At 40.6% G+C, this 24,140-nt stretch overlaps 1 protein-coding gene across 6 annotated transcripts in view; it reads right to left on the bottom strand.

Moving 5' to 3' along the window:
- BAZ1A (bromodomain adjacent to zinc finger domain 1A) overlaps positions 1 to 24,140 on the bottom strand; it is a 43,921-nt gene that overhangs the window by 15,420 nt on the left and 4,361 nt on the right. For 2 of the 6 annotated variants that reach the window (XM_053380392.1, XM_053380408.1), the window contains 17 exons: positions 22,531 to 22,809; positions 18,904 to 19,047; positions 18,371 to 18,472; positions 16,552 to 16,639; positions 15,596 to 15,730; positions 15,045 to 15,147; positions 14,220 to 14,374; positions 12,920 to 13,015; positions 11,610 to 11,748; positions 10,874 to 11,020; positions 7,987 to 8,082; positions 7,637 to 7,861; positions 6,626 to 6,791; positions 4,216 to 4,326; positions 3,558 to 3,679; positions 2,206 to 2,811; positions 108 to 271 (listed from right to left, as the gene is read on the bottom strand). In XM_053380392.1, the coding sequence (XP_053236367.1) occupies positions 108 to 271; positions 2,206 to 2,811; positions 3,558 to 3,679; positions 4,216 to 4,326; positions 6,626 to 6,791; positions 7,637 to 7,861; positions 7,987 to 8,082; positions 10,874 to 11,020; positions 11,610 to 11,748; positions 12,920 to 13,015; positions 14,220 to 14,374; positions 15,045 to 15,147; positions 15,596 to 15,730; positions 16,552 to 16,639; positions 18,371 to 18,472; positions 18,904 to 19,047; positions 22,531 to 22,809 (2,878 nt within the window). Of the gene's footprint in view, positions 1 to 107; positions 272 to 2,205; positions 2,812 to 3,557; positions 3,680 to 4,215; positions 4,327 to 6,625; positions 6,792 to 7,636; positions 7,862 to 7,986; positions 8,083 to 10,873; positions 11,021 to 11,609; positions 11,749 to 12,919; positions 13,016 to 14,219; positions 14,375 to 15,044; positions 15,148 to 15,595; positions 15,731 to 16,551; positions 16,640 to 18,370; positions 18,473 to 18,903; positions 19,048 to 22,530; positions 22,810 to 24,140 lie in introns of those variants that run through there. The other 4 variants (XM_053380417.1, XM_053380433.1, XM_053380399.1 and 1 more) reach the window with 3 other exon arrangements.

Genomic DNA, 24,140 nt, shown 5'->3' with positions numbered 1-24,140 from the left:
TTAAAATTATTAAGATCTTCTGGACTGAGGGAAAGGTATTATGTCCACAGAGGTCAAGCAGGTTTTAAGGCACAATATTCATCATAAAAACACAAATAGTAAAATACCTTAATACAGCCCAAAGTTCCTTGATAGATTCTGTCTTCAATATCCAAAAGAAAGTCTCTGAGTCTCAATTCAAGCTGCTTTTCTGCAGACATCAGAGCTGCATCATATGTATTCTGTGTTTTCCCACGTACTGGATACAACTTGCTTTCATTTTGAGGTTTCTCTGTAAAAGCAACCAATACCTTAAGTAGCAGTTTCCAAATGAACATTAAAATATCAAGAAGTTACAGCTCCTTCAAACCAAGACCAAAAGCATGCCACCTAAACACATTGTCTAAGAGCAGTATAGACAGGTGAGTATCACCAAAGCCAATTACAGTTTTTTCTCCCAAAACAAAATTTCACATCAGCTCAAATGACCACAAATAAGGAAAGTGTAAAACCCAAGACAGCTTCAAATTAGAAGGCTGTTATTTGGAATGCAGTGGTAAATTGCTATTGCAAAGGGGCGGGGAACCTCTGGCCCGCAGGGTGGTCCAATATGTCCCATGAATCCCATTTCCCTCAAACCACACCTACCTGTCAATCAACTGACTGCACTTGTGATGTCAGTTAAAGGGTGAGAGGGTGGAATTCAATCCTGCACTGAGGGCACATGTTCCTAGCAGAAAACAAGCACCCACAGGTTGATGAGAGAAGCCACCTACCTCATTTGGCCAGCAAGGTCAATTCTTCTAAGGATCTGGGACATGGTTCCCCACTTGTGTGCTATTGTATCAAATAACATCCATAAACTACAGTGGTACCTCAGGTTAAGAACTTACCGTATTTTTCGTTCTATAGGACGCACCGGACCATAGGATGCACCTTGTTTTAGAGGGGGAGAACAAGAAAAAAAAAATCTCCCCCCCTCTGCTCAGTGCCCCTTCAGCAAAGCGGCAGGAGAAACGGAGCCCCTTCCATTTCTCCTCCTGCTTGGTTGAAGGGGTGCTGCGCAGCTCTCCCTCTCTGCTGAAGCCTTGCTCTCCCGCCTTCAGCGAAAGGAACCTGAAGCCTGCGGAGCGCAACGGGAAGTGGCGCTGCGCTCTGCAGGCTCCAGGCGGCTATCCTTGAAGCCTGGAGAGCGAGAGGGGTCGGTGCGCAGGCTTCAGCGAAAGCAAGCTCTCCAGGCTTCAGCGAAAGCAATGTGAAGCCTCCGGAGCACTCCCTCTGCACTTTGGAGGCTTCGCGTTGCTATCGCTGAAGCCAAGGAGCCTGCATTCGCTCCATAGGACTCACACACATTTCCCCTTAATTTCTGGAGGGGGTGTGTGTCCTATAGAGCGAAAAATACAGTAATTCGTTCTGGAGGTCTGTTCTTAACCTGAAGCACCACTTTAGCTAATGGGGCCTCTTGCTGCTGCCACTGCGCCACCGCTGCATGATTTCTGTTCTCATCCTGAAGCAAAGTTCTTAACCCGAGATACTGTTTCTGGGTTAGCGGAGTCTGTAACCTGAAGCATATGTAACCCAAGGTCTCACTGTATATTTTTTCTGGTTTGTTTTGTGTAAGACAACACTTTTTTTCCAGCAGAAAATGGCAAGCTAGGCTATGGCTCTGAATATTACATTAAGCCATAGTTTACACTACTTGGTTTTAATGTGAATGAGCAGGTGCACACTGCTTTTTCTGTGGTGGCTCCCTGTTTGTGGAATGTTCTCCCCAGAAAGGCTCACCTGGCACCTTCATTGCATATCTTTAGGCATCAGGCAAAACTGTTTCTCTTTAATCAGGCCTTTGGTTCTGGCTGCTTAACATTCTATGTCTTAACATTTAAATGTGTTTGTGGGAGCAGGGGTTATTGGGTTGTTTTCATTCTCGTTCTTGTTTTTAATTATGTATTTTGTGTTCGCATTTTGTACTGTGAATAGGACTGGGTGATATCAGCTTTTCAACATTGCTATCACCAGCCAAACATTGTGATATAGTGACACATTGTGACGTTGAAAAGTTGAGGAAGGAGCAAGCTGCATTGGCCCTGTGAGGCACTGGGTGACACCGGTACCCAGCTCAGGAAGGAAGGAAGGAAGGAAGGAAGGAAGGAAGGAAGCAGTGGAGAAGGTAAGGCGCAGGCAAGCCCCACCCACGATATACTCAAGAAAATCCAGAATATTTACCTGAAATATGGAATTTTTCTACAGGAAAACTGTCCAGTTGTTTAGATATTCTGTTTTTTTCCTGCAAAAGAATTTCCTTTAAGGCACTTTCCCTGTATCCTCTGGAATTGAGAGCTGCTAGAAGTTGGTTCAGTTGTTCCTGAGAACTGTAAAAGCACCACCGGTTTGGCTTATGTATTGGCAACGACACCTGTACAGTAGCACCAGTATGAAAATCTTGGTGACTGTTAGAGGTAGATTCTGTCTTCAAAGACTCTGAAGTTTTAGTAGCAGTCTGAGATTTATCTGCAATGTGACTCTGTACATTATTTTGAAATGAAGATGGCCGAGGCAACAACATATCTTCTGTAAGACCAGAATAGTCTTCTTCCACAAATAATCCTGGAACAGATGGGAAAACCCAGTAGCGTCGGTATAGGCGGTCCCGGCCCAAAGGAGAGATATTTGTACAGGCTGTGGCTTTCTGAATCTTTTCTGTAAGTTCCCTTTCTTTTGCTTGCTGTTCCTGTTTTAAAGCTTCTTCCTCCTCTGGAGTGAGTGGCTCACGTTTTTCACCAGTTGTCTCTATTTGTCTTGCCAGATCTTTAAAGCCATTCTGTCTTCTTCCTGAAAGAGCAAGCAAAAATGTTTTATTTCTTTCTTTAATACATTACCTGGGCACTCTCTGACCAAAGTGACACAACTATACATAGTACAGGTAGCTTAGAGTAGCACAAGCAGACGTTTGCCCAAACAAATAATACAAGAAAATTTCAAGCAGGTAGCAAGATATCGTAACTTCTAAATTTTTCTTCTGCTCATTTTGTACCATCAATCAACTAATGTCTTTATAGGCGCATTCATTCACAATTTTTATATGGAAATTCTGTCTTCTGCATGTTTCTGAACTAATTTCTTACATTTGCATCCCACCTCGCCTTCAAGGAGCTCAAGGCAGTGTACACGGCTCTTCTTCCTTCCTCTTTTATTTTCACAACAACCCAGGGAGATAAGTTACACCCAAGAGCACCTAGTGAACATCATGGTTAAGTGGGTCTCCTCAGTGCTAGTCCATCACTCTAACCACTACTCTACTGTGCTGGCTCATAAAACGAGGGGAAAGGTTTTGTACCTTAGATACAAGCATTAGAAACCCATGATGGAAAAGAGTAATGAATGAGGCAGCCTTAAGTATCAAACTAGATCAATGGAATTATAAATCCATTAAAAAAAAATGAAGCTCTATCTAACAGGATGATGCAGGTAGTGAAGTTAACTCTACGCTTGCCTTCCATTAAAAACCCTAGAAGCAAGAACGTACAGCAATAGAAAATCAATACGTAGCAATGAAAATGCACTAGAAATGAACTTACCCCTTCTCTTTTTGTTTGGCACAATGTCATCTTCCTCATCTGTCATAGCATCTAAGTCTTGCTCCTTTGATTCAGTTTCTTTGCTCTCTGTGCTTGTATCAAGCTCTTCCCGCTCCTCCTCACTGATACAATAGACATACCAAAAAATATAAAGCCCTCTAACTTCAAAGAGATATAGGGAATTGCACATGCATAGCATATTGTAACACACCATAGAATCAGTCTGCAAAATTGCACTGTGAGCCACATTAAAAAAACCCACACAGAATAAAGTTACTCCCACAAGCAGAGAACTCCCAAGTTTTGAAATGTCCGCACTGTCACGTTTACTGGAGATGAAAACAGATCTGGCTAGGCTGGCTTTTGATAGGTCACATTTCATTTTCCAAAGTGTTTTATAATAAAAATCAAAGTGCATGCATGTGTATTGAACTCTTCTACTATGTTATCCCACCTATAGTATAAAATTTGATATATATTTAACTGTTTTATCTTCCTGTGGTCATATTACGTAAATATAATAACCAGAAAGCAAGATAATCTAAGATGTTTTTATTGTTGATGGAAATAATTAAATTGAAACTGTGTACACTAACCCCAGCATGTGAAATTAAGCACTATCCTAATTATATATGTAAATATTAACAACTGATCATACCCAATTGATACGTCAATTGCAGGATTTTTCTGCTCTTCTTTCAGTTTCTCTTGCTTCTCTTTCATCTTTAGTTCTTGTCCTTTTAGTCTTTCTTCTTTTTTCTTGCGGATTCTGATGTTATACAATACACACAGATGGTTAGTTGGCACATATAGTGTAATCAACCATTTCCTCTAATTACATCGCTCTACTGAAAAGAACAGAGACCCAACATGCAGGAGGATCCTTATGTGCATCTTGATGCACAGAAATCTCTGGATGAAGGCCATGGTACATAATAAATAGTACTCAAAGCTTATTATTCAACAGATGTGCATACGCTTTGCACTTCAAAGGTCTGAGGTTCTTTCCCTGGCATTTACAAGCAGGGATGGGAAAGAGCTCCATCTAAAACATTGAAGAGCTGCTGCCGGTCAGTGTAAGGCACCTTTCCCCAAAGAAACACCTGTGGATGCCATGGCATGCTCAGATATCTTTCATTGTGTCCACACAAGACTGTCCTCTTTTTTACAGCAGACTATCAGGATCATGGGGAAATCAGGAAGCCCAAGGGGAGGAGAGAGCACACAGGACAATTATTTCACTACTTTTTTGCTGAGCAGAGAAGCAGGAAGGAATTACTGCAGCTACCAGTAAAGCTATGATGAGTGGGGGCTTCTCCTACACCTGGGGTAGGCAACCTAAGGCCCATGGGCCGGATGCGGCCCAATCACCTTCTAAATCCAACCCATGGATGATCCGGGAATCAGCATGTTTTTACATGAGTAGAATGTGTCCTTTTATTTAAAATGCATCTCTGGGTTATTTGTGGGGCATAGGAATTCATTCTTTTTTTTCTTCAAAATATAGTCCGGCCCCCCACATGGTCTGAGGGACAGTGGACTGGCCTACGGCTGAAAAAGGTTGCTGATCCCTGTCCTATACCAATGCTAGACTTAGACTGGCCCTTTTCCTGCTCTTCCATCCATGGCTGAGCTTCCCCCACCTTTCACCATTTTATGCATTCTCTTTCTCTGTAGATTCTCTTCCTTCCTGCTTTGTATGGTTTTTTTTGCCCCGCCCCGCCCCGCCCCTTTGTTTGGGGGTTTCTCTCTCTCTCACTCCACTGCATGTGTGTGTGATCAGAGTGTGCAGTACACACACACACGGAAATAAAACAAGAAGAGCAGACGGATACTCCCAATGTTTTGTAACTGCTCATGTTCCCTACAGCAGTAGTCATTTTCACAATACTCTTAATACAATTCCAAATGTGCTCATGGGCTCAAAACAGTTGGGAAGTCATGATGATGTAAGACCAGGGGTGGGAAGTTTTTTTCAGACATGGGGACAAATTCCCAAGGGCCCTGATTGACAGGGCCAGAGCCACAAGTGGGCACAGCAATTAATGTAAATGCTATATTTGTGCAAGTAGTCTAGTTGTTACAAACACCCTTTTCTACCCTCCTTCCAGTAAAGCAAAATGTATTATCAGACTTCAAGCAGTCATTCCAACGAGGCAAAAACACTTAAAAGAGTTTGCAAAAAGGGGCCAGTTAAGGGCTGTCGTTGCCTTTTTATATTCCCCAAGCTGGTGATTCATCCCCTCTAGCAATCTGTGGCCCTTCAGATATTGTTTGATTCCAGCTACCATGAGCCTCAGCCAACACAACTAATGGTCAGGGATGCTTCAGCAACATCTGGAGGGCTATAGGTTCTCCACCCAGTGGAAGCTATATTGAGCCAGCTGGTCTGGCTTGGTATAAAGGCAGTTTTCAGTTCCAAAGAGCAACTTCCTAATTTAGAACTAAATTTTTATATTGAAAATATGTAAGATACCTTGTAAAAAAATATTTGAAATAAGATTAATCAAATACACCATAAATGTGTTTACTTTTCTAAATTGGATTATGACAGACAAACAGGTTTTACTACTATATTTCTAGTAAAGGTAAAGGGACCCCTGACCATTAGGTCTAGTCGTGGCCGACTCTGGGGTTGTGGTGCTCATCTCGCTTTATTGGCCGAGGGAGCCGGCGTACAGCTTCCGGGTCATGTGGCCAGCATGACTAAGCCGCTTCTGGTGAACCAGAGCAGCGCACGGAAACGCCGTTTGCCTTCCTGCCAGAGCGGTACCTATTTATCTACTTGCACTTCGTGCTTTCGAACTGCTAGATTGGCCGGAGCAGGGACCGAACAACGGGAGCTCACCCCGTCGTGGAGATTCGAACCGCCAGCCTTCTGATTGGCAAGCCCTAGGCTCTGTGGTTTAACCCACAGCGCCACCCGCGCCCCATATTTCTAGTAGGCTCTTTCAATTTCTAAAATTGAATATTTCTAGTAGGCTCTTTCAATTTTAGAAGCCACGCATCTGGAAAAGCCCCCGTTTAGCTTTATCGTGCGCATATTTGGGCATCTGTGTTCTTGTCACCTTTCTGCTGCAGCTTCTCTTTCTTTCCGGTGCTGTTCTGCTTTTAACTCTCTGAATTCTTGTTTTGCCTGTCGTAATACATCAACAGAGTCCTCAATGAAGTCTCGAGTAGAAACAAGAGTCAAAAGCTTCCCACAGAGGGCATGAAGAATCTTCATCTTCTCCCCTAATGAAATTAATATAGATTAATGCTTCATTACAGAAGTCACAGAATAATCCTATGAACTGGTCAGTAAAGCTTCATCAATAAAGTAACGTATCTATTTTTAATCTGTCAGTGACCTTTGGGCTCATTAATCCATAGAGATTGACAAGATGTAAACCTAGTACAAGGAGGGTTGTGCCATTTCAGAGTTTAGCCACTTTGTTTTATGGCATAGTTTACCAATAGAATCTTCAACATGTTTAACTGTGTGTACAGTATATAAACTTCCTGCAAGCTATTTTCCAGTCTAATATAAACGTGATCCAAAGAAGCAATCAACTGTTCTATTCACCAAGGAACTTCTGGACTTGTGGTTTTTTGAGTATGAACCCACCCAGCTTGTGCCATATAGCAAAACACTTTTGAAACAAAGCAGTTTGTTATATATAATGGAAGACCTGCTGTTCAAACACAAAAGAGCAAGTAAAAATACCCAACGTTCATATACTATCAGTAGTTCAATTGATAATAGCTAATGATTCTTAGAAAAACAGACATAAGCTCATGTAGAAAATTAAACAGACTTCCACAAGATACGTAGTGCAATCCAATGCAAAAGTAAGCCCGCTGCCTTCAATGGAACTTACTCTCAGGTAAACCTATATAGGATTGCAGCCTAAATCACCTACCTAGCCCCAATCTTTATTATCATCATTATTTAATTAAATTTGTATAACGTCTAGGGCTAAAAGGTATTAGCGGTTATTCTTCAAGAGACAAAATAAGATTTTTCTTGACATTGTCCTAGTAAACCATTCTTGAAAACCTCTGCCATGTAACTTGACATATTAATTTGGCTCTATTACCCGATGATAGATCATACACGGAAGTACACGAGAGTTTCTTCAACAACCCAGGATTACTCAGTCTTAGCTCCATGCAAGCATCATCTGTAGCATCAAATCCTCCTCGCTTCTGGTAACGATATTTAGCATTGGCTGATGTTACATCTGCACCTGATGCTAGGATATGAAGTCTGAGAATCTCAGAAAGAGTGCAGCTATCAAGATCCAAGTTTTTCAAATTGCAACCTACAGTTAACAACGGAATGAGTGTTAGACTATTTGGCTACTAAGAGTATTTAGCAAACAATGTGAATTATACTTTTTTTTGTAAAATAGTGCAAAACGTAACAAAAAGTGAAACCCACACATACCCTGATGTAACTGGGGCCATGCAGCTGCCAAAGTTGCAACTGCAGATAGTGCAGATTTTGTGGGGTCTGCATCTTCATCCAAAGCCTCTGTTAAATCTTTAAGGAAATAAAGACTTTATTCTAGTGAAAATTAACACTTGCATTTCGGAGGCGAAGCAAGCAAGTCTTTTCTAAGCAATGCGGAGACAGCATATAAACTTGATATTTTTGTAAGTTGCCGTGCAACAAACATATGCATACTACCTAAAAGCAGAGTAAGCATGCAGCACTCCCTAAAAGCTTCTTGCATTGCACACAACTTGACCGCAAGAGCACAAGCACACACATGCAAAGAAAGATAAACCCATGAAATGCTCTTGTAAAAAAGGTTTACTGCGAGAAATCAAATAGCATCTTATTACTACATTCTTATAATTACTTCATTATGATTATGCCTACAGAAACGAATTGTGGATGCCAGCAGCCTGTCTGTGCAGCCAGTCAGTGTTGATTTACCACATTACACATGAGATTCCATATCCTACACAGTTGATCAGTGAAGCACATCAATAAGCCAGGTTCAGAAGTTTATTTACAGCAGTATCAAGGTTATCCAAGACAGAAGTTTCTACATATCACCAAAGATAGGCTTATAAGTATTATTCTTTAAGGGTAGGAAACAGCAAGACGAAATACCCTTCTTTAGAAAGCAAATTCCTTATTCCTGAAGTTATTTCTTTTTCCTTTTTTTTACAGACTGAGGTCCTCTCACATCCCAGTTCAGGATCACTAGAGAGAACTACCAACCTCCACAAAGCAGAACTGCGCTATCCTATACTGGACATACGGTAAGCCTCCATTCACAAAAGTTAATATATTTTCTCTTTAACAGCTTCTGCCAAGTTATACGTGTGAATGCAGCCCAACCAAAATATGGAGAGCCATAACACAGAACTACCCTACAATTGTGAGTTTGTTTAGAATGCCTCAGTCAAAGCTATGAATGATTCAAAACAAAAACTTGACTTTACAATTAAGCAAAGGAGTATCGCATCTAGAATCTTGCAGTGGGAAGTTTTCAATTTAAGTGAGCAAAGTTTAACATAATATATGCATGAGAGAAAGGCAATCAGATACACACTAGCAGTACCAATAGGTGCAGTACAGTCTACATACGACTAAATTACTCCAAACGGCAATAAAAGTTTCACTTTTGGGTCCAAGGAATCTCATGTTCAAAAATGACTACTGATTGAGTGTGGAAAAACACAATTCCCCCCTGCAACTGATTTGCCAGAAAGAAGTCATTTGGATTTCCTCTCAATAGAATAATGACTAAATCTTCCTTGCACAAAGGAAGAATCACATGCAGCTTTGCTTTCTTCCAAAAAACCCTATTTCTCTGAATGGTGTGTGAGATCAAACAGAATTTTCAGATTGATGCACTTGACTCTACAAAGCACACGTCAACTGTATATATTTCTTTTCTATATATATTTCTTTTATGCAGTATACCACAACTGTTATTGTACTGGTTCCAGAGAAGAGGTGTAAAAGCACTCAATTTGGGGCAGGTGTAGGGAAATTTTGGTCCTTCAGATGTTGTTGAACTACAGTTTCCATCAACCCCAGCCTGCATAGCCAATGGCCAGTGATGATGGGTGTTATATAGTTCAGGAACATTTGGAGGGCAGAAGGTTCCCCACACCCATGTTAAGGGAATGCAAACACTTAATCTAGAGAAAATGCCTTTACCAGACAAATTCTGATAAAAAAATGGAAGAGCGGTGGGGGATCCCGTCAATATTCTAGTCCTCAGGGAAACAAAACAAAACATGAATGTTGGAGCAAAGGTTTCAGAGTCAGACCAGTAGCTCATCTAGCTCAAGTCTTGTCTCCACTGATTTGCATAAACTCTCCAAGTTTCAAGGAGAAGTTTTTCCCAGCCCTTCCTGAAGATGCCAGGGATTGAATCTGGAGCCTTCCACGAGCAAAGTGGATTTTCTGCAACTGAGCTATGCCCCTTTTCTGTTTGCTCTTTTATTACTTTATTCAGATGTGACTGCTGTGTGTGGTAAAAATATCACTATAAATCAACAAACAAGCTATTTGTTATGTGGTTTCTCTTCTCTTACAAGTATGCAACAAAGGAAATAAAAATAAACCACCACCTGAGCTACAGCACACATTGGAAAGAGTTTCAAAGTCTGCAAATGCTGCAATACATTTAAAAGTGTGCCCTTTGGAAAATAATTACATTAGCTAAGAAGTGTGCTATTACAAATCTGGACCAGGTGTGGAGGACAATACTACTGTCACTGAAGAAATGAATAGTAAAGCTATGCACTGTTATGATGCCTGATTATTATTTAGCTGACATAACAAGAAGTCTTACAACACTTTTAAAAAAGCAACAAATTTATCATGGCAAACTTTCATCCAATGAGTAGACTATATAGTCCATAAAAGCCTTACAACAATTTTTTTTTAACTTTTTAGTTTTTGCACAAGAGACCAACACAGCTACCCCTCTGAAAGTTATGTAGCTTACACTGCTGGTGAGAAAGAAGTATCTTCTGAATCTTCAGCAAAGTTACTGAATTCTGAAGAATTTTTTTAATGAGAGGGATGTGTTAAGTTTTGAGACTTCTTGAAAACCCGCCAATGTGAAATTCTTGCCATGTCTAATAATGGGAAAGCTTGCCTTTTAAAAAAATATTAAAAGAGCACCTGCAGTACACGCCAGAATCAACGCTGCAGCTAGCACCTGACAAACTTTTGTTTTTCTATAGCAATCATGCGCACTGATGTGGAGCAATGTTAACTGAAATATTCCCATGCATGCAAATTAGTATGCATGCCTATTAGTATGCAAGCTTTGCATTAAGAAGCACAGTTGAAGTCTGACCTTTGGTCTCAGCATCAGCTATTTGATCTTTGGCCACTTCTTCTTCTTCTTCAGCCATGGCTTGAAAAATGGCCGTCAAGAAGAAAAACAGCAATTCACATAGTGGACCTTCACTGTCATTTCCAACAAGAGCTTCCTCTAAAACCTCTGTAAATAAGAAAAAGTGGATATGTTCAAACTGCTACAAATACACAGTGAAAAAACTGAAAGCTGTTCCTATGTTATGTGATTGGCAAAATATTAATCAAGTCAATACACAGGATATTTTCCAAATAGGTCAACTAGAGAAACAATTGCTGTGATCCAGCAATTTATTCCACGCTCAAGTGCATAGAAAGGCAGGTGGATCATCTCTTCATTTGTTTCAAAGAAAGGGCAAAGTTCATTTTGCAGAATTCCACAGGGCAGCATGTACACTTGAAATGAATGGGCATATTTGGTCACATGCATGCATCTGAGCACATATAGTTGCCCAGATCAGGATGATTGCTGACAAGCAGTATATCAGAAATAAAGAGCAGAGTGAATAAAATACATTAAAACTAATGTCAACTGGAGGCACGTAAGCCAACCTAAATCCACAGCTGTACTCCCAATATTGCAGCATTCATGCATTCTGGGAAGGAAGAGAAACTGTTTCTTTCTTCTCCCGCAAAACAAAATCTGTAGACAGGATGTTTGCAAAATCTGCTACTCATGTTTCCTGTAGATTCAGTTTGCCTAAAAATTCACTTGCCTAAAGTCACTCCATCAGGAAACTCATCTTGAAGATCAAAGAGTTCACCAAAAGCATGGAGAAACTCCAAGACCATGACAGCATCACCAAAGATCTCAGGAGGTAGTCTGGTTTTCACTGGAGTTGGAACTGGAAGTTCCTGTGATACAAAGTAAATATTTATTGTATGTTTCAGTTATACATACGCGGTGAATAATCAACAACATACATCACAACAGATTTGGCTCATGTTTATTATGTTGAACAGATATATTTTTGATAGCCAAAAAGATTACAATGACTACCCAGAGTGAGTGTCGGTGTTAGAATACAGGCAGAAAAATAGAGCAGAAAGAAGGTGGCAGTGGAAGAAGAAAAGCGGTGACCACATGTAGTGCAATGTCTTGTGCTGGTCCTGCCAAACTGAGAAAAAGTAATTCTCCTCCCATTAATTTCAATGGAAGGGAGAAATAATAGCTGCCACTTGGTCCATGTCATCCTCAACACAGGATATGGTGCAACTCAATACCATCTACACAACACCATCACCAGCATATAAACCCTACAGAAGGGAAACAGCCGGGTGGGAAATGCAACTGCGGGTGTCAGAAAACATCCCACACAATTAAGCAAGGAATGATGGGATCACGCACTGCAAAATTAACTGCCTTGACGGTCTCCCCACATGGTATTTTCACTTTTTGTATGTTTTAAAGTATTGTAAATTTTCTTGATTTTCTTATCTTTTTGTAAACTGCTTTGAAGTTGCCGGGTTTTGTTTTTTAAAACAATCAAGTGATGTATAAATATTAATAAATAGAAAACAGGCAGACATTGCATGTCCCAAGTGCCTCCATCGCTCTGGCCTCTGCTTTGGTGCTCCACATGAGGGCTGGCAGATGTGGGCTGTGTTCTGCTGCCCTGATTAAAGCTCATATGCCCTCTGTGCTGCATAGTAGGCAATGGCCACCTGTTCTTGCTATTTCCCAGGGATGGGATGGTAGCATGTTTAGGGCTATGACTGCAGGACTCACTCACAATGGCACACTTAATGCAAGTTGAGGATTGCTTTGCAAGTTACAAAACTTACGACTTAAATTATTATCTATTAAATATAAAAAGTTCTGAAACTGCACAACCATCGTTTTAAGTCCTTTTCCCCCACAAGGGGAGAATGTATGTGATAATCATATGGTGGATTTACAATTTCAGCAGATCCAACAGGCAACTTTTCTAGCCACAGAAAAGGTCTGAAAAACAATGCATAAATACACACACAAATATTTCTGGATTGTGGACCCTGTTTCTCTCTCTCTCTGAAATTCCATTACCTTAAGATCATCACATTCCATGTCTTCTCTACGCTTACTCCATTGTTTTAGATGTTCCAGGTATTTCCTTTTCTCTTCGCGAAGCTTTTCTCTTTCCTGCAATTACACAGAAAATGACTACCAAAATAGTTAAAAACAGCTGTATTTAGATTATGCACTGGAGTAATAAAATTCAAGATAATGTCAATCCATGTACTTTTATTGGAAATCTTGTAGGAAGTTAGGTTTATAATTTAATCTAAGCAACAGTTATAATTTACTGATTATTGGTATTGCATAATTTTCTTTAACTGTTGCTCTGGATGCTTATGGAATTTACTACTTTAATTAAGAGAATAAATAACATAATTAGGATATTGACTGTTTCACATATGTATACGTGATTTTATTTATTTACATATATTGGTAATGACAATAAAGGAATTTTTTTAAAAAGAAATGTATCATTTAGGTTATTACATTTATTTCCCACCTTTCCTTCAAAGAGCTCAAGGTGGTATACATAAGATTTTTCCTCCCATTCTGCAGCCCCCTCAACAAACCTGTTGTAGGTTAGTTAAAGAGAAAATGACTGGCCCCAAGTCACCCACTGAACTTCATGGCTAATGGATGATTTGAACCCTTGTCTCCTAAGTTTCCTTTATTACTTTAGAAAAAACCATCAAATATTATGAATAAAAGTCCTATTTCAAACAGTATGAAAATAGCTTGTATTTGATTAGACACAGGTAACCTAATTTTGGTAAAGCCTCAACAGAACACTACACACATTAAGAAAGGATTGCAACAATGTCCTGAAAATTAAACCTTGTAACTGAGGTCGCAATTTAGAATTTTAACTCACACTATCCGGGCGCTTTGGATAGTGATGAAAAGCTCCATGTAGGAAACAATTTACGATTTTGCAGACACATTCTCCTTCATCACGCAGGTGAAGAAACAATATGTCCTACTCTTCTTTGTACTGTGATTCATATTCCTAAATACAGTTGTTTCGTGGAAGTTGAACAGAGTCCGTTCAACTTCCAAAATGTTTGGAAACCAAAGTGCGGCTTCTGATTGGCTGCAGGAAGGTCCTGCAGCCAATCAGAAGCTCCACTGGATGTTCAGCTTCCAAAAATAGTTCACAGACAGGAACAGCCATTTCCGGGTTTGCGGCATTCGGGAGCCAAAACATTCGAGAACTAAGCTGTTTGAAAACCAAGGTACGACTGTACTGGGAACCTCTAAATGTAGCTATATATTTTAAACTATTAGTGCCATTTCAAACTATTAGGAACCCAGGTGGGGAGTACCTGACCTTTTCTTTTTCTATTTTGAGTCGCTCTCTCTCTTCTTTCTTCTTCAGCTTTTCTTCTTCCACAATCTTCTTAAGTTCTTCCTTCCTTTTTTCCTTATCTTCTCTTTCTTTCTTCTTGGATTCTATAGCAGTTGTCTTTTCTCTTTTCAATTTTTCTTTTTCAAAAAGTGGACAGGAGAACTAGAGTTGTATTATTCTTTTTAAAGAAATTATTTATATAAACCACACTTCAAGATCAAGTTAATCAAATCTGGCCACCTGTGGGTGATGCCGTTACGTTCAAGGAAACAGCCCCAAACAGACATGCTATGACTATTACAATCTCAATCCCAATTACTGGGAAGTAATTATAGTTCTGGCTGTAAGCGTATGTCAGAGGGATTTATTTCCAAGCTAATATGATGTGTTATGATTATATCCCACCTTTCAGGTAAAAACATAGTGCTCAATTCAGCTAGCACATGAATAAAAGACAATAGTAATACAATAATGGGGGGGAAATAGTAAAGAGGAAAATCAGCAACTAGTTAAAACATGTATCATGGCATAAAATTACATAGACTAAAAAGAAAAAGAAAGCCCGGCTAAACAAAGCAGTCACAAGAGTGAAGGGGCTAAATGAACCTGTGGCAAAAAGAGTTCCACAACTGAGACACAGCCTCAGAAAAGGCCCTCTTTTGAGACAGGACTGCAACAGCTTCTTTCTTTGAAGGATAATACACTAAAAACTACAGCACTAGTTCTACAGAATCAACAAAAGCCAGCCCATTATGCATGGTTTTAATCTAAAAAAAAAGCTTATTCATCGCATGAGCTTGTACTTACCCATGGCCCTCATTTCGTCTTTTTCTTTTTGGAGTCTTGCCCTTTCTTTTGCTGCACTGCTTGCATTTCTAGGACTAAGCTGCTCTTTTGCAACGAAATCCTCCTGAAGACAAAAGGAGAAACTCATGAAAGGGCAATAATTGAAAAACTGAAATCTTTTAACAACTTGGTGGGTGGAACATATCGCCAAGTTAAAATGTATATGATGAATGGATAAAACTAGAAATGTGTTTTATTTTGTGGCAATAGCAAGTTTTGACTACTGTCATTCCAAATGTAAACACCAGTTTAATCCAGCCTCATTGCATATGAGAGGCCAGGTTTTTAAGTCCCACCTGTGCCCATGGACTTTCAGGGCCTTGGTATAGAAATTATTATCTCTCAGAGTATTATATGGCCAACTGTGGAACAATTTTGACTTACCTAAGACAGCTAATGGCAAATATGAAAAACACAGATAGCAAGGTACTTTGCAGTTTTGAATTGCTGTAGGATGCAACCCACTGCTGTTTCTTGTTGAAAAGCAGATTAACAAGTACTGCATTACTTACATGATCATCAGATGCCGTCTTTGGAGGTCTCCTTCGCCGTCTGTTTGAAGGACTGAAGACAAAAGTGGGTGGATCATCAGGAAAGAGGTAGGAAAAATTCTGTTCTGCTATCTTGTATTTTGCAACTGATATTGCCTTGTAGAGAAAGATGGGGAAAGATTGTTGAGAAGGCTGCCTGCTCTTGCATGTACACACTGGCTAATAAGCTACTGTTTTAGAAAGAGACACCATTAGCCATTATTTTCTAATCAACACCACAGGAATGAGGTATCTGTAGTAAACAGAACATTCTTTAGTAAGCATCACTGAAATAAATTAATCATGAGTGAATTTGGGGTGGAGAATATTCTTATTTTTCTGTGTCCTTTTAACACAAATGCAACATTGCAATGAAAAATACACTACCGTTGTCTCAAATCAGATTCCAATTTATACGAAACCATAGTAGCATTGCACAATAGTTGGAAAACAAGTTTGGGCTAATAAATAAAAGAAGTACTTGTTACTACCACTAGAGACTTTTTTTAAATGAGTTTTTCTCATCTCTGAAGTGTAGTGCCTGAACACCTTGAGGCTGATTCATATAAAAACAGCTTGGGCTCATGCACTCCTAGTGTGCTCTCATGCCCTACTGACAGCAAGCTATCATTTACCTAAAACCTGGGCCAGACAAGGACAGTATAATACAGTATATGTAGGTCTGACGACAGTCAAACCATAGTTTACCATTTCATGAAAACTGTAATTATATACTTGTTTGATTAAAACAAATTCAAGGTGGTTCACAATATTAAAGAACAGCTAAAAACAAACAATAAAGCAATAATTAATGGTAGCATCAAACTATACACACACACACATAACACAACAACTAAACTGGGTATCAAACTAATTTCACTGCCCATAATGTGATCAAAGTACAGTCTTGCTTCAACTTGTTTAATTATTTTGATTACCTTAATTTTAACAATGCCATCATACGATTCACAGTGTTGCTTCAAAAAGAGCTTCAGTCTGTCACGAGAAAATAGATGTTTCCTCCGGCTATGGCACAGGGCAAAAAGAAAAGGAGCACGCATCAATATCAAAGATGATTCCCAACTGAACTGGCACACTGAAATAGTTCCTAAATTTAGTTTTCAAGAGGAAACTATTCTATCAAGTATTTTTTTCAGGAACTACTGTTCCTGGCAATTCTAATTAAGTAATTGTTGTTTGTTGTTGTTTAGTCATTTAGTCGTGTCCAACTCTTCGTGACCCCATGGACCAGAGCACGCCAGGCACTCCTGTCTTCCACTGCCTCCCGCAGTTTGGTCAGACTCATGTTTGTAGCTTCGAGAACGCTGTCTAACCATCTTGTCCTCTGTCGTCCCCTTCTTCTTGTGCCCTCAATCTTTCCCAACATCAGGGTCTTTTCCAGGGAGTCTTCTCTTCTCATGAGGTGGCCAAAGTATTGGAGCCTCAGCTTCACGATCTGTCCTTCCAGTGAGCACTCAGGGCTGATTTCCTTAAGAATGGATGTGTTTGATCTTCTTGCAGTCCATGGGACTCTCAAGAGTCTCCTCCAGCACCACAGTTCAAAAGCATCAATTCTTCGGCGATCAGCCTTCTGATCGCAGAATTAAGTAATATAAATACCAAATCATTCCTGAAATAGAGTCAAGATTAACCAAGTGCTCTTACAGTACTATAATCCTGAGATTGCCAACCCAGCATCTGCAGGCAACAGGTTTGTGGTCCTTGTTTTTTTTATTATTATTTTTGGTGGGGCGAATGGGAATGTTTTGGAGGGAGGTTTATCTTTTGTTTTGAATGGCAGACATTATGTTCTGGCCCCCTACGAGCATAAGTGAAATGTGCATAAATGGGGGGCACCCTGCTGCTCCTCTAGTTCAAAGGGGATGTCCTCTTCAGGCTCTAGGGAGGAACTCCTTTTGAGTCAGAGGCTTGAGGCTGCTCAGCTGACCCCACACACCAGCTGAGCAGCCTCAACTAGCCTCCCGCAGAAAAGCCCAGCAGCAGCCGCCTTCCTGCGTGTCAGATGTTAGCCAGGAGGCTGAAGAGACTCAGCAAAGCCCCACTGCGACTCCGGCTCGCAAGGAGACCCTCCCTGGAGCCCGTAGAGGAAGTCCCCTTCAGGATCCAGGGAGGGTCTCCTCGCAAGCTGGAGCAGCAGGAGGGCTTTGCTGATGCTCTTCAGGTCTCTCCCCCCCACTTCCGGGTTTCCAGGGCTGCACATACATGCAGTCACATGTGAATTGAACATATGCAGATGGGGGGGATGCCTGTACATGATCGAGACCTTGGGATGAGAGAGTGGGAGATAGGTATGCATGTCTGTGTGAAAGAGAGAGATGGATGGTCTATGAGAGGAGAGATGTATGTGCTGTGTGTAAGAAGAGGTGTATGTTTATATGTGTGGCCTATGAGAGGTGCACTTTGGCAAAGGGAGAGCAAGAGATGTATGTGGTCTATATTCGTACGGTGAGTGTGTACGCATGCAGGGAGAGTAAGTTCAAGGATTACAACCTAGACTTTAGTTTAGGGTTGGCTTTGGGTCTTTGTGCCTTTAACAGCTGTGTAGCTGGCCAACACTGAAGAGGTTAAGCCTTTTCCACTATGAAAATACAATTATGAGAAAAGACTCACCCATTCATATTCTGCCTGTCAGACATTTTAGTATGTGTGTGGCTACTGGTTTATTTTTGAACTATCCGCTCAACATTGCTCCTCATATGCATATAGGGCAGTAGGACCATAGCCTTCAGTGCTTACCATATCTGAGATGCTTTCACTGTAACAGATTCATACAATTGTTTCTTAATAGGCTTCACTTTGTACTTGAACAAGGAGGGTTCAGTTATGGCTTTTTCCTTCCTAAAAACAAATATCAATTAATTTCCTCCCTCTGAACAGAAACATTTCTGTGCAACATTTCAATGAATTAACTCCTTCAAACTACAAGAAATTATGTAGTTAAATGTAATTAAAATGTACAAAACATAATATCACATAAAGAGTTTGAATATAATTAGTATTTTTAAAACCAAATGGTTGCCCTAAACAACAGGGAAAATATTTAATTGCATTAATTTTCACACAGACACAGCATTCCAGGCTTATATGCTGACCTGCTCCAACAAATGCACATAACTCAGGTGACCTCTCAGATTCTGGAATGTTGTAATTCCATTCCACTATAGGCAAAATGGCTGCATAGAGGTTCTACATTAAGCAACTATTCTGATCCAGTTTTTGTAACCTTTTAAAACTACCCATATTTTCCAAATATAAAACTAATCTTTTACCCATTTTGTGCAGAACTGGTATCCAAGTCTGAATCATCACTATCACTAATTACGATAGTGACTCCATCGGAATTGTTAACATGGCCATTAGCCATTCCATTTTGATGCACTGGTGCTTTAACTTCCAAAATCTTACACTGCAGTCTGAAACAAAGCAAACATAAGAACATAGCATTTTTTTAGTGCAAAAAGATTTAGTTACTGGAATATATACGTAAAAGTAGTTTGCAATCCAATATCATTTTATACTAACAGACAGATGTCAGGACTGGTCGTTGTCCTCTTCAGATAACCACACAAATGCTTCTTGTTCTTTTATAAAACTTTTTATTGCGTATTAACAAAACATTCTTATAAACGGTTCTTAAATATTATTCCTCAGAATCACTTCTTTCAGATACCTTCTGAGCTCTGCTTCTCCATGACCAGCCACCCTCAAAATGGCGAAGGCGCCCTTCCCTTCGCTTTCCCGCTCTTTTTTCTAACCTCCTGGCTAGAGCTGGCTTGTATCTCCCCTCCTCCGAATCTGAGCTAGAACTTAACCCTTGCCTTTCCTGGGAACAGCCGGTCCCTCCCTGTTGTTCCTGTTGCTCTCTTCTCTTCAATTCACTGCTCTCCTCCCCCCCTTGGGGAATGCTTTCTCCCTCTGGGAAACTGGAATCTTCTAACTCTAACTCTTCCCTGACAACAGATAAAAAGTGGGAAGAATGTTTCAAGAGCAGAGTCAAATGTAAAGTATGTGCTCATTCCTTTTAACCCTTGGATAGTCTGTGAACTTAAAATCAGCTTTACTTTACAGTGGTGCCCCGCAAGACAAATGCCTCGCTAAACGAAAAACCCGCAAGACGAAAGGGTTTTCCAATAGCGGCTTCGCAAGACGAATTTCCCTATGGGCTTGCTTCACAAGATGAAAGCCCATAGGGAAATCTCCGGGAACAGAGGGGAAGGCGCGCAGCTTGGAGAGCCCTGCGGGGAACTCCTGCAGGGCTCCCCAAGCTGCAGATGTCTGCCCCGTGCAAGGGGCACTCTGCTTAAGAGCACCCCTCGTGTGGGGCAGCAGGCTGCTATCCGCAGCTTGGAGAGCCCTGCAGGGAAGTCCTGCAGGGCTCCCCAAGCTGCGAATGTCTGCCCCGCGCGAGGGGCGCTCTGAAGCAGAGCGCCCCTCGCGCAGGGCAGCAGGCTGCTATCCGCAGCTTGGAGAGCCCTGCGAGGAAGTCCTGCAGAGCTACCCAAGCTGCGAATGTCTGCCCTGCGCGAGGGGCGCTCTGCTTCAGAGCGCCCCTTGCGAGGGGCAGCAGGCTGCTATCCGCAGCTTGGAGAGCCCTGCGGGGAACTCCTGCAGGGCTCCCCAAGCTGCAGATGTCTGCCCCGCGCGAGGGGCGCTCTGCTTCAGAGCGCCCCTCGCGCCGGGCAGCAGGCTGCTATCCGCAGCCTAGGCAGCCCTGCGGGAACTCTTCTGAAGGCTGGCGGCGGGAGAAGGGCTTTTCTTCCCACCGCCAGCCTTCAGAAGGCTGTTCTGAAGGCTGGCGGTGGGGAGAAAAGTCCTTCTCCCCCCGCCAGCCTTCAGAGGAGGTCCGGGGACAGACTGTTTCCGGACCTGGTCTGAAGGCGGTCTCCATAGGAACGCATTAATTGATTTTCAATGCATTCCTATGGGAAACCGTGCTTCGCAAGAAGAAAAACTCGCAAGAAGAAAAAACTTGCGGAACGAATTAATTTCATCTTGCGAGGCACCACTGTATCTATGTTCTTATCACATATCCATGTAGTTCCATAATTTATTATGGGATGCAAACAGAGGTCTTCATGGGGAGAAAAACAGTCACTAGTGCTATTCTGCAACTGCATAAGTGCTAGTGTAAGTTTGTGTGGTGCTATAATAGGTGGGTATTACAGCCGTTCTCATGCCTTTTGTAAGCCCCTGAAAAGGCAAAAGTCTTAATTTGTTTTCACTTTCCTTATGCAAAGACTATTTGCATGAAGCAAGACTATCTGCATGAAGAACAGTACTCCGAAATGAAAACCAATGCAAGAGTAGGGAGAATTTCCACATGAGTCTTCAGCACATTGCAAGTATGAGAGTACATCTGCTATATACAGTAATACATTTACCCTATTGACAATGTCCTATTACAGCAGTCATATTAAATTATCTGTTTTGGTTTTCAGCATTAATCACAAAGCCTCTTGTTTTATCCAGATAAGAAAACATCTTAAAATGAATGTCTGTTATGTTACTGAGAAACTAGATATTAAACACAAGAAAGTGGGAAAATAAAAGGTTCTATGTTGTTTGTGTATCTGCACTAGCAAAAAAGATTATCCTTTATTACAGTTGATGACCCAAATAAACAAGGATAACATGATTGTTGTCTAATCTCATCTTAATAATGGCCCATTTGTTTCCTGACACATTGTAAGCCTCCATTTTTTGTAAGCATGTCACCTAATGAAGACAACAATTAATTTGTTCAATGCAAAAGGAAAATATGCAATTAACACCTCTTGTCGTAGATGTTACACTTACATACTTATTGATATTGCTGAAAAGTACAGGACAGGCCTTGCCAATTGTATAATAGACCAGACTACGTTTAGCATATTAGGGCTCACTGCATTAAAACAGCTGTGTTCGTTAGTGCAGTTGTTTCAGTTCAGCTACATTCTGTGTAGACTAACCCAACACAAGGACATAGGGGGTGGGAGGTAAGATGACAGAAAGGGATGAGAGAAGACAACCTATTAGCTTAGGAGGAGTGGGGAGAATGTGCCAGTAATGGCTTAGCTTCGACCCATATTATAATGAGCCATAAGCCAAGAACAAACCTTGGTGAGCACTTGAAGACAGAACTTCCATGTTTTGAGGATTAATTTTTGGTTTCATCTAGCATAATTCACAAGTTGATTCCAGTTTGAAATTAATCAGTTGTATACCTGAAGTTCCTGATATCCTAAGAATGGCTAGAAGATCAGGGACAAGGTATGGACTCCTTCTACTCTCCCTTTCCTCATGTGTGAATTTCTCCTTCCCAGTTATGGTTTCATTTAGCCATAGGGTAGCATTATAGCTGAATAGCCCCCGTTATCACTAAAACCATGTTTGCTTTCTTAATTATATTTTGAAATTAATATTTGAAGTGGGTTTCCAAATTATTTTTAAAAGGAAATTAAGTTAGTGCTGATGCAGACATAATGTTTGGGACAGAGAGGAGAGGAGGGAGTTCAAATCTGTTACATATTCCAAATTATTTAAACATGGTGAGCATCTCATGCATCTGCATTGAGGCCATTGTTTTTTAAATGATTGAAAACACAGCAAAATAAAACATTATCATGCAGGCAGTGTGCTTTTTATTTAGATTTATATCCCACCCATTCTATACATACAGAATAATGCTTTGTATCTCAGAAACCCTTAATCTGTCAGTCAAAATCTTCCAGATAAGGAAAAAAGGAACTGGGTTGAAGAATCTGATCTAGCTACAAATTTAACCACAGATTCTAGCCGTGTGACCAGCCAAAGCTACTTAAAATTAAGCTGTTCACAAGATAACCCTAGATTTTGTTTTCTTTTTACAAGAGCCATAAATATATATCTCAAAACTAGCAAATATAAGAAATACTTACCTTTCACCATTATTCCTAAGTACTGCAACAATTTCACCAACAAAATAACGGTCCTTGATATAAGCAAAGATGTCATCACAAACTTCATGAAGTCGTGAGCGCTGAGTGAGGGTAACTAAGTATAGAACTGGAACAATAAGTGGCTCTGGAAAGTTCTGGAGATTTTGTAGGGCTTTCTTTTCTGATTCTAGTGCTTCTTGATAGGTGAGTCCAGGTTTACCGGTAACAGCACAACTCCACACAAGGCTATTACACAGAATGGTTCGTTCAAAAAAGTCACTGCAACAGAGAAAGTTAAAATAACTGAACATGTCAAATACATGTCTAAGTATAGGCAACCCCCACTTTGAACCCCCACTTTGAATGGGGGTTGCATTCAAGGTCATCACACGTTCTGTGAAATCACATGTAATTGGAAAAGTCTGCAAACACTCCGCTCCTGGTTTCAAAACTTGGCCTTGAGGCCAACAGTGCCTTAAAGCCACTTTCTCTCTCATATATTGGTCTTCAAATAGAATACCATACCTCATTATGCTTTGGGGAGATATAATCTCATTTGAGTTTAAATAAAATCAAATCCAGAGCCAGCATGTCTTATGTGGGACACCGATTATGTGGTACAACTGTGACTAAACCTCAGATTTTACCTGATTCATCATAGAATTCTGTTCTTCTCACACTAATCTCCTACTCACTTGCTCAAATGTGAGCTTGATTTGGGAGGCAGGTCTGGAGATGTGAGAGTCCACAAGCATTTTTTCTTCATCTGTACTGGTACCGTCCTAAGGTTACCAATTTTACTTTGTCTCCTTCTATATCAGTTTCACTCATTTCATTTTCTTTTCAAAGTGAGCACAGTCCCATCAGAGACACAGGTAAGTATGACCCAAATCCATTTAGCATGGACCCATGATTGCCATGAAGCAATGAAATACTGAGCCACTTCCAACAGGGAATGTTAAAGTTCCCAACAATATCACCCTGGCTATCTTAAATAAGGAGACTGCTTAACAATGGTAAGGACTATACACCAACAGAATCCCTATCCTGAACACCCACCATAAAAAAAAAAACATGCTCGAAACTATAATTAAATGAATAATGAAAACTGTAATGTTGAATGAGGCACCTGGGTATGGGAATGGAATCACTACAGCCCACTAGGCCACCTGCTACTGTTTGGAAAAACTGGCAGACAAAAGCTGGGAAAGATTTACATACAGCCAGGTCTTTGTAATATATGCCAGGTCAGCATGCTCATCCAGGATTAAATTCTGGATGGCAGCTGTCTTCCCATTAACTGAACTAGCATTCAGCTGCAAGACTTTCAACCAGGGGGACTGTCAACAAAGCAACCAAGATTCAATTGGTCTAGAGATACTAATAATATTATGATTTTAATGATTGGCTGCTGGGCTACGGTCCATTTTATGGGCAACTACTAAATACGGCACTTTATGGGTTCAATGAACTTCTTAGGTGGCAAAGAGTTGATACTATTAAGATGAAAGTTTTGCCACTCTCTTCTAACTGAATAAGGAGTGGAGAAAATGCTAAATCTTCTGGTGCTACAGAAGTGTTTTATAGTAGTATAAAAATTCCTGAAACTT

Source organism: Podarcis raffonei, chromosome 1, assembly GCF_027172205.1.
Source record: "Podarcis raffonei isolate rPodRaf1 chromosome 1, rPodRaf1.pri, whole genome shotgun sequence".
Taxonomy (NCBI): domain Eukaryota; kingdom Metazoa; phylum Chordata; class Lepidosauria; order Squamata; family Lacertidae; genus Podarcis; species Podarcis raffonei.
The sequence above is the reverse complement of the archived record's forward strand: the minus strand, read 5'-3'. Positions and strand labels throughout refer to the sequence as shown.